Here is a 10,577-nt window from a genome sequence, read left to right as displayed (position 1 = left end):
CCTCCAGGTCCTGGGCCATGTCTCCACCATCTGGGAGAAGAGAAACAAGTACCAGTGCTTGTGCACGTCAATGGCTGGGAGTAGGATACCTAAGAAAGTCTGTGGAATCGGCTGTCATACCAAAGATGGCAGAGAGAGCAAAGGTATCATAAAAAGTCATAAAGAGCCATCAATAGGATGCTTGGCTAAGAGCCAGCCATATTTTGTGATAAGGCTAAGAGCCAGCCATATTTTGTGATAAGGATGCTGAATCCCTTTTTTGCTGTTTGAGCTTTTAATAAAGCCTCGTGCCTTTTTTTCCCTTTGCTCCAGATCTGGGCAGCTGATTTAAAAACAAAACAAACAAAAAACCATGGGAATTCCCTAGTAGTTTATTGGCTCAGTGGTAAAGAATCTACCTGCAGTGTGCAGGAGACACTGGAGATGTGGGTTCAGTCCCTGGGTGGGGAAGATCCCCTGGAGGAGAAAATGGCAACCCACTCCAGTATTCTTGCCTGGAAAATCCCACAGGCAGAGGAGCCTGGTGGGCTACAGTCCATGGGGTCGCAAAGAGTCAAACTGAGTGACTAAGCACTGACTGCTCTTAGTGGTTAAGACTCTACGATGCCCAAGCAAGGGGCACAGGTTTGATACCTGGTTGGGGCACTAAGATCCCACATGCTATGTGGCACAGCCAAAGATAAAAAAACAAACCCTGGGTGCTCCCTACTTTGGTGGAAGGTTCCACCTGTGTGTGCTGGCTATACCTTCTAACCATAGTAACACCCCAAGCCAGTGTCGTCCTGGCTCTTTTTGGCCATTTCCCAACCAGCTGGAAGGTCTTCGCTGCTGTTACAGACAGCCTCAATTATATAAATAACAAACCTTTTTCATAGGTGTGGAGGAAAACAATACTCTCATTCACTACTGAAAAGACATGTTTTAGGACAGTTTGCCAGTATCAATAGTTTAAAAGAGCATATGTATTGAGTAGGCAATTCTACTTAAAAGAATTATCCTTGAGAGATAATAGATCTAGGATACAACCCCACAGGGTCAAAATTACATGAGTAACTTTTTTAAGTTTAGATAGACCCAAGCTGGTTAGCCCTGCTGACAGGCCCATTCTAGGTGTTTGAGGTTTGCATTCAGGAGAGGGATAACTGCTAAGGCAACCAAGATGCTGGGAGGGCAGGGGATTAAGAACACATGAGCCAGAGAATTAGCCTGGGTTAAAATATGGGACATTTCCTCCCTCACCTTCTTTAAACCTGCTACAGAAAACTTTTGAATGCCCACTGCCAGAACTCGGAGATCAATTCTGATGGTTTTTTAAAAAGGAATATTTTCCTCAGAAGCAATGTTAGAAAATATGGGTTTTTATGAGCATTATATATATATATATATATATATATATATATATATATATATATATAAAGTTTAGGTGCACTAAATGTGGGTTATTAAGTTCTTAAGCAATTAGCCTGGAAAATTAACACCATACATTAGTACTCTTTATATGGGAAGATGGTTTCTGTTTTTAAACTTTATTTTGTATTGGGGTACAGCTGATTAACTGTGTTGTGATAGTTTCAGGCAAACAGCGGGAGGACTCAGCCATACATATACATGCATCCATTCTCCCCCAAACTCCCTTCCCACTGAGGCTGCCACATAACATTGAGCAGAATTCCCTGTGCTATACAGTAGGTCCTTACTGATTATCCATTTTGAATGTAGCAGTGTATAAACAACCTTCCCAAACTCCCTGACTATCCCTTCCTCCAGGCAACCATAAGCTTATTCTCTAAGTCTGTGAACCTCTGTATTGTAAGCTCATTTGTATCATTTCTTTTCAGATTCCACATATAAGGGGTGTCATGTGATATTTCTTTCTCTCCCTTTCTTACTTCACTCAGTATGACATTCTCTAGGTCCACGTATGTTGCTGCAAATGGCATTATTCCATTCTTTTTAATGGCTGAGTAATATTCCATTACATATATGTCACACATCTTTATCCATTCCTCTGTTGAGGGACATTTAAGTCGCTTCCATGTCTTGGCTATTGTAAACAGTGCTGCAATGAACATTGGGGTGCATGGATCCTTTCAGATGGTATTTTTCTCTGGATGTATGCCCAGAAGTGGGACTGCAGGGTCATATGGTAGCTTTATTTTTAGTTTAAGGAACCTCCACACTGTTCTCCACAGTGGCTGTACCAATTTACATTCCCACCAATAGTGTAGGACGGTTATGTGAAGATGTTTTTCAGTATGAAACAATCACCTTACAAGCTACTCAGTTATTATGAGAACAATAAATACTGCCTAGTATCCAGTTCTAGGAAGATCATAGCAGTATATTATGAAAAGCTGTTTCTGCCAACTTCCTAGTACTTTGCTCTCTGAAACAAGTCACAGGATTATAGAATATCCAGGAGCAAGCAGGCTGATCAAACAAAACAAAACCTTTTAAAATTCTGCTCAAAATTAACCAATGATTCTCTGAGACAAGTGACTGGACAGTTTTTCTCCCCAGAACTCCCCTCCCCTTTGGCACCTACCAAGAAAAAACAAAGACAACAATGTGAAAATAATTAAAAGGATTTAAAAACCATTTACTCTTTACTTTTATTACAATAAATATTTATCCATAATAGAGTTAAAACAATTTTAAATTAAAACCTACTGCATTACTTTTGGGTTTCACAGCAGCAGAAATAAAACATAAATTCAGTTGAGAGCGCAAAGCTTCCAGAATCCAGTGGCAAGAAACAGTCAGATCTTGATTACCTGGGCGAGGAATGGGGACCAGGAGTACCGATGACACAAAACGAATGGTGAAATGCACACCTGTACCCTGTTTCCACATCAAATAACGTAAGACCTCACAACATTCCAGCTAAGGAATTTAAGCAAGTTGTGACATCCCATTTCCCACAAGAGCTAGAGTTTTCCCCCATCAAGCCCAAGAGCACAACTGCTCCAGGCACTGCCTTCTGGCCAGGAATAGGCCCCACCATCATTCAAACCCTGGAAGCCTCAACTCTGGTGGAAGCAACCATCTTTTCACAAGTTTTCTGACTCACACAATCCCTGGTGAAAGGGAAGCAGAAAGTGACATATGTCAAGGCCTTCCTTGTGGACTAAGATGAAAGGCAAGTAGGAAAGACTGGAGATGCAGATAAGGAACAGGCTTCTCAGAGTTACAGGGTACATGCAGGTTAAGTCAACATGAAGAAACAGTCTGGTGAGGGCTTATCATCTTGCTGATAATCAAGAGTAGACTGCGCGTACATACGAATACATCATACATATATATGCACAAAGAATATATGTGTACATATTAAATATGTAGCCATACACACACCACACATAACCAGATAAAATAAATGCTATGTTATTTGCTATGAACATCGGCAAGTCCTAGGTAGACCAATTACAAACATGTTCAATTAAACTACTTGGAAGGGAAAATAACTTAGTGTTCCTTTCAACTTCTCTCACATATTCCACTTGTAGCAGACACAAGTGGTATTGTTTCTAGGCACCTGAGGGGATGGAAATCATCCTTCTGTTTCAGAACACTACAGAAAGCAAACTGCAATAGGACCAGGCTATACAAATCAATAATTGATTTGGCCATGATTCCCGCCACCTATTCTTAGTCACAGGACATGAAACCTTACTCAGAAAAGTATCGATTTCTTTTCCTACCATTGGCTACAAATTTAATCTATTCTGTTAGATGGGAGGGGAAAGGGAGGATGCAGGTCGAAAGGAGTTTACACCTCAGCAACTGTTCACTGCCTTCCACTTTACCCAGAGGAAATACTACTTGAAAAAAAAAAACTCTGAAATTTGTAGTTTAATACTGAATTCTGTTTTCTTGGCACATTCCAGAAAAAGCAAGAGATTACCTGTAGCTGGGTCTTTGTCTCCTGAATAGCTGCTCTAATGGGATAAGTTATTTAAACAAAATAACCTACCCAAAAATGTTCATATTGTGGGCAGTCTTAATTAGTACTTACTAAACTAAGTCTGATACAGAATGATACCAGTAATTCAAACAGATTCATAATGCAGCATTCATGGACCTCATAAAATTAAGACAGGCCCCTCCTATAATCTGATTAGTAACATTAAGTACTGAACATGCCTCTAGTCAAGAACTTACTCCATGTATGTTTCAATAAAAACCAAAATCAATTCCAATTCTGTTATCCATAGAAACTACTTAAGAGAAGACTTTAAGCCTAAGAGTCACAAGGCATCCACAGCATTTAGCCACTCTGTGGGTCTCCAAAAGTGTCTCTGGTTACAACGCAGCATTAGGTACTCCATGATAATGATCCAATTCATATGCTTTCAAAATAACACTACTCTGACTGAATCTGGTTTTCTAAGAATCATTCTGTGAAGAGTAAGACAATGTGAATGGCCTGTAGAAGACCAGACAATACTACTGTGTCTAAACGGACTCTCTCTAAGAGAAGCCCTTGGGAAAATATTCTAAAATCAGTCCATGTGCCATTTTCCAATTCTGGGAATCTGGCCTTTCTCTCCAAATGCAATATAACCCACTCACTCAGGCCACCTGTGAAAAAGGCTGCAAATGCCAAAACTTCTTATGCTACCCGAAATATTAGTTCATTTAAAATATGTCTGAAAAAAGAGCAAGTCTCTGCTTAAAAACAATTGGCTAGATTACTGTCTCTAGCATATTTATTAAAAAGGAAAGCATTACTAGCATGCAGCTTTAAAAGGTTGTTTATTGTGCACCACAGAAACAATGGAAATGAATTAGCCAGTAAGTCCAATTCCCATGGCTCCACACAAAGGAAAAAGTAAACACACTGCCACTTTCTCTGTAAAAGCTAGACAACCATGATTTACCATAGATCCTAAAGCAACTGTCTGCCAATATGTCAGGTATCTGTACCACTGTCAAACATGAAAAGTAAAATACACAAATCACATGGGTTACATAATAAAGGAAAATCTGAAAATTACTCAAGCTTCCCTAAAATGTACAGGACATCATACTTTCAAGTTTCACAGTGATTAATTTAACACCATTTTACTGTTAAAACTGTCACTTAAAAGGTACATGTCAAAGTGCTTCAAATGCAGCATACTAAAAAAAATCTCCCTGGAAGTTTTTAGTATTGGCAGCTCACTGAAGGCTATTCACCCACAAGGTGTTCAAGAATGGACATGTGGCCTTACAAGCACACCTCATGGGACAAAGAAAATCCCAATCTGATTTCACAAATTTCCTATAGCGTGCTCCAGCAAGTCCAGAACTGAAGTCAAGATAAAGGCCACTCTAAACACAGGAATCAGCACAAAGATTTCTGTATCTCTTTTTGGCTTATTCAGGGACCCAAAGTCAAAAGATCTAGTCCTTCAGATTTACTTTGTTCTCTCTGGCACATTCCCACTCCTTGCCTAGGCAAGAGATCTAAGGCCATCAAGGAAATCTGAATGTGGCAGGGTATAGGGGGCGACAAAGCCAAGTGGAGTCTCTGTCCCAGGTGGTGGCTGGTTAAAGGGAAACCCAAGGGAAGAACGAAGAGGAGAGTTACAAACAGGTTTCCTGTTAAAATATTAAGGGGAGAAGTAGTCTTTGATTCAAACACTTTCAGATTACTTTTTCATTCTCCATAGATTACAGAATCAAAGCGTGCTTTGGAAAGCAAAGTGAAAGTGAAAAACGCTCAGTCGTGTCTGACTTTGTAACCCCATGGACTATGTCCATGGAATTCTTCAGGCCAGAATATTGGAGTGGGTAGCCTTTCCCTTCTCCAGGGGATCTTCCCAACCCAGGAATCGAACCGGTGTCTCCTGCATTGTAGCCAGATTCTTTACCAATTGAGCTATCAGGAAAAACAAGATGTGTTCCAAATGCTTTTGGACTGACTACAACATAAATTAATTCTTTGAAAACTGAACACTTAGGAAACTTTTAAATTCACATTTGAACTTGAGATTAATGGAGGAAGGATGATTTAAATTGTGACAATTTTGAACTGTGCACTGCAGTAGCATCACTGGGCACTGAAGTGATCTCTTCTTCCCCTTCAAGTGGACACCATCTATGCCTGCTTTCTCCTTTGCATGTTCCCCCAATGCCCAGGCTCCAGGTCATGATCAGTATTCTTTCAGGAACTATTTAAAACTGGGGCAACCCTAGACATGCACTCCTTTTCCCAAGAGCTCTATATTAAAACAGATAACATGTTGGTAACCGTACTGTAACATTCTAGGCCATAATCAGCATCAAATCTTTTTAAAATTTAACCATGATATTATTAAAATGCCAAAGACTATTTTACTTCTCGATTTGGAAGTTATTCACTCTATTACCCGTAAGACTAAAACCCATGAATTACATCTGTTACACATTAAGGGAGGAATGTTAAACTGTGGCAATTATAAACCGTATGTAGATTACACTAAGACCATGAATGTTATTAAAGGATCATAAAAGGCAGCATGAATATATTCAGATATTTTTTAGATTTTTCTATCCTATGCCCCCCCTCAAACATTGGGGAATTTTCTGACAAGCATGAAAGGACATTTTTCATACCATAACCTGAAAAGAAACTTCCTACAGGTCTAGGTAACTTTGGTCAGAAGAAATACGAAGCAAACCTCTAGCCTGGCTAAGGCACTCTGTTCTGAAATGGACAGAAAACATGCATGTATGACCAATTATGCCACTTGCTCCCCCAAAAGCAGCTCAGCCTATGCTAGGAGAAAGGCCGGGGTGTGAACGCACCCCAAAATATCATGCATAAGCCTGAAATACCTTTTATACTTTGGAAATGTTATGATCATTGGTGATGATGTCAGTTCACAGAGCTCTTCGTAACAAAGTCCTGCTTCAGTTGCTATACCATACATGACAAAGAGGGGCTTTCATGATACACTTCAAGACGGCAGACTCAACCAAAAAAAGGAGTCAACAGAACACTAAAGAGTCGCAAGTCCACAGTATTCTGAAACAGTTATTCACTTTTCATCTTTTATCTTCCTGACGTCCATCTTTCCTTCATCCCATGATGCCAATGAAACTGACTACAGCATAATTCTTAACCACCACGGGGAAATATGTTATCAAGTATAGGCACAAAACAATTTTCAAATAAACCTGATGCAAAAAAAAGAGCAGGAAAACACTTTGAGGTAAAAGAGACCCAAAATTACAGGACATGACCCTATGTCAGATAAAGGGTATTTTTTTTTTACTATACTGTACAAAGTGACGAAAGCCTGTGGTCCAAATTTGCCATTTTATAAATATTTTTAAGCTCTTACATAATACAGATGAATCTCATTTTTGTATACAAAGTCAACAAAACAATAAAATGATTAGCTTAAAATCTTAAAGCAAAGCTTTGTTCCCGGCCCAAATTAACACTTTATCCAGTTCGATTTTACAGATGACACAGAACAAGGTATACAAAAAATAAGTTACTTTTACTTAATTAGTTCATTCTCTGACCTCCATGATGGCAATTTAAGTAAACATGGAATCACTATCCATATTCTCCTGTGTTAATTTCCCAACTATTTTCAGTGTTCATTTTTGTCTCAGAGAAAGTCACAGAATATACCTCAATCTTTACAATTTTTAAAAAATTGAGTACAGTTAGCTCCATGATGCTTCATTTCTAATAACTTGATGACAATGATTACAGTTCACAAATTTAAAAAACTGAAATAATAATTACATGGTTATTTTTACAAAGTGGCAGATTAAAACCCAACAAAAGAAAACACTATAATTAAATTTAACGATGGGCACATTTATAGATAAATAATGATTATGCTTTTAATTACATTATCAACACAGTGGTGCCTATTTTATCCAAGTGCAATCCGTCCAAAAAAAAGGGTTTAAGATACACTCTTCATTCAAGCACAAACTTCATTCAGTGTAAAATAAAAGAAAATCAGCCGGTAAATTTCACCACCACCTAATTAAATTAAGGAGACAAAATCAGAAAGAAATAGAATATCCACATTCATGAAAAGCTGTGATCATAAAACAATCATATGGAAGTCAAAAGAGATTTTTATGTTTGTCAGTAAACCTCAAAAATTATTCCAAGTCATATTAAAGGGTGTAAATACTTAGTAAGGCATAGATATAAAAATTTTTCTTCAGATGGGGAAGTGAACAAGTTGGGGAAGAGAGAAGTTCTCTCTATGTGTTTATCTTGTATGAAATCAAAAAAACAGCACTATTTCCTCCACAGAAAGAGATAAAGGGAGAGAGGAAGGACAAATTAAATCAGAAATCTAGTTTCGCAGCAACGTTCACAGTAGTAATTTCATAGTGAGGTTCATGAGATTCCTAATTCCTAAGAAACTTTTTTTCTTATAAGGAAGTTAATCTATGTTCCTCCCAAGTAATTATTCTAAGAATGGGACTATCACATGCATTCATATGATCATAGTTCATAGGCACCAAATCTCAGCAACTTGTAGCTGAGGGGGAAAAATGCCATGTTTAAACACTGAACCATGCCAATGAGTGAGCCATAATTACAATCCATTCTCAATATTAAGTCTCAATAAAATATTTTTCTTTAAAAGAAAATTAAACCACTTATCAAGATCTGTTACATAACAAAGAGAGCTGGAATACTAGAGAATTTAAATATATATATATATATATTTACACACATATATATATATATACACACACACACATACACACATAAGCTCTCTTCGCACATGAGGACAAAAGGCATTTCCATGGGAAAGTGAAACCAGTATTTGGCAACTGTATATTGTTCTCTTAATCATTTGGCATTCTTGCTGAAAGTGACTTGCTCTTATTTTTTCCCTATATTAGATATGGGGTACTGATAGCTTCCACAGCTAAAGACTTACTACTAAGTACCAAATATGAAAACATATTGGGTCCTCTGAATGTTATCAGTGTTTCTAAACAAATATGAGGGTTTGAAAAATAAAATCCAAGCATCTTTAACTCTGTATAAACCAAAACATTACGGACTCCTAAACTACAAGGAACATTTTGCTGGACTATTACGTTTAACCAAAACAACACATGGTTTTATAAAAAAGTAAGCTGGGAGTTAATAGGTCCAATATTCCACAAGTTCAGATATGTATCATTCCTGCGGTCCAAGTACGACACACACACTGAGTTCCCATGTCTGTTAAGCAGATCAGTTTAGTTCAACGGTGATGGATGAATATTTACAAGCATCTTATTTACAGTACTTCTTTCTGTAGATTACAGGCCAATATTCTTTTCTTCCACTCCTAGTCAATCCGAGTTTGGTTTTCTCAATGAGAAGGGGTAAATGTGAAAATGGTTGCTCAGCTGCTTTACCTATGGAAAACCAGAACATGAGGCAATGACAAATACATACATAATTTCTTTAAAATGCATACAGAATTCACCCTCTGGAAACAATTTACTGGCATGGCAAAAATCATTAGAAATGGAGACGTCTCCCTGGACTAGGACAGCAGTAGAACTAGCTGGCTAAGTGAGTACTAGAACTATCCTGGGAAAGTACAACTTACACCTGGGTTTGCCCAGCTTCAAAATCTAGTCTTTCCAGAGCCTCCCAGAACACAGAGCCTTACATTCAAATCTACAGAAAAATTACAGGGTTAGTTGATTTATACTATCTAGCAGATCAAATATTTACATATATGATTAGAGCACATGTTCAGCTTCTTACAATGCTTCTAGGTAATCATTCCTAACTTCATGTAACAGTATAAAGCTAGATGTGTAAATTTTTGATGGTTTAATCCATGTTAGTTAGGGTATCCCTACTAGAGGGTAGGCAAGAGCAAGGTAATGTGCCAGCTAGCAAGTATTGTTTACTTAATACTTCTTAGTTTCATTCTCATTCTTAATATTTTCATTTCAATAGAAGTAATCAATGTTTTTGTGCGGTTCAGCAAGTTTTACCTTCTGGTCAAAAGCTGTAGAAGTGTTAAGAGAGTAGAAAGACAGTATATAAAAAAAAAGATGTTCCTGGAATTTTTTTCAGTTAGCTTGTGCTTATATTTAGTTTCCAGATTTTTAACAACAAAAATGTACTGCCTTTGTAATTTAAAGATAAACATGTTTTGGTTTGGTTTGGCGTATGTATATGGAGTGTGTGTTTTCTAAAGATATACTTCTGAAGGATCATAGATAAAACAATTATGAAAGACACTGGCAACTGTATTCTACTTCATGCACAGGACTGATGAGTAACAGAATAAAAGCCTAAAAATGCTGATATAAAGCATGTAACACTAAACCTGCACAAACAAAAACCTAAATGACTATGTCTTTGGGTCACAATTCATAGACTTATCATGGTTTTTTTTCATCTACTTTGTTTCAACAAATATAGGCTACTTTGGGGAGAAACACTAAGGGAAGAAACATGCACAAGTATAAAAAATTATTATCAAACATGACAGGTGTCCCATTTAAAACATATATAGAAGTAAAGGCATTTTGTTTCTCAAACTGATTCACAGCAAGGTTCTTTTCAAAACAAACATATCAAATAGAAGTATTTTTAAAGCCATAAAAATATG

At 37.5% G+C, this 10,577-nt stretch overlaps 1 protein-coding gene across 2 annotated transcripts in view; it reads right to left on the bottom strand.

The window, feature by feature from the left end:
* Nucleotides 1-2,578: 2,578 nt before the first annotated feature.
* The window catches only part of SELENOI (selenoprotein I), a 45,568-nt gene continuing 37,569 nt past the window's right edge, over nt 2,579-10,577 (bottom strand). For both annotated transcript variants that reach the window (XM_004023649.4, XM_060411957.1), the window contains exon 10: nt 2,579-9,360. In XM_004023649.4, coding sequence (XP_004023698.3) covers nt 9,262-9,360 — 99 coding nt within the window. In that variant the 3' untranslated portion in view covers nt 2,579-9,261. The remainder of the gene's footprint in view (nt 9,361-10,577) is intronic.

Source organism: Ovis aries, chromosome 3 (assembly GCF_016772045.2).
Source record: "Ovis aries strain OAR_USU_Benz2616 breed Rambouillet chromosome 3, ARS-UI_Ramb_v3.0, whole genome shotgun sequence".
Taxonomy (NCBI): Eukaryota; Metazoa; Chordata; class Mammalia; order Artiodactyla; family Bovidae; genus Ovis; species Ovis aries.
Note: the sequence above shows the minus strand (reverse complement) of the source record. Positions and strands in the feature narration are given on the sequence as shown.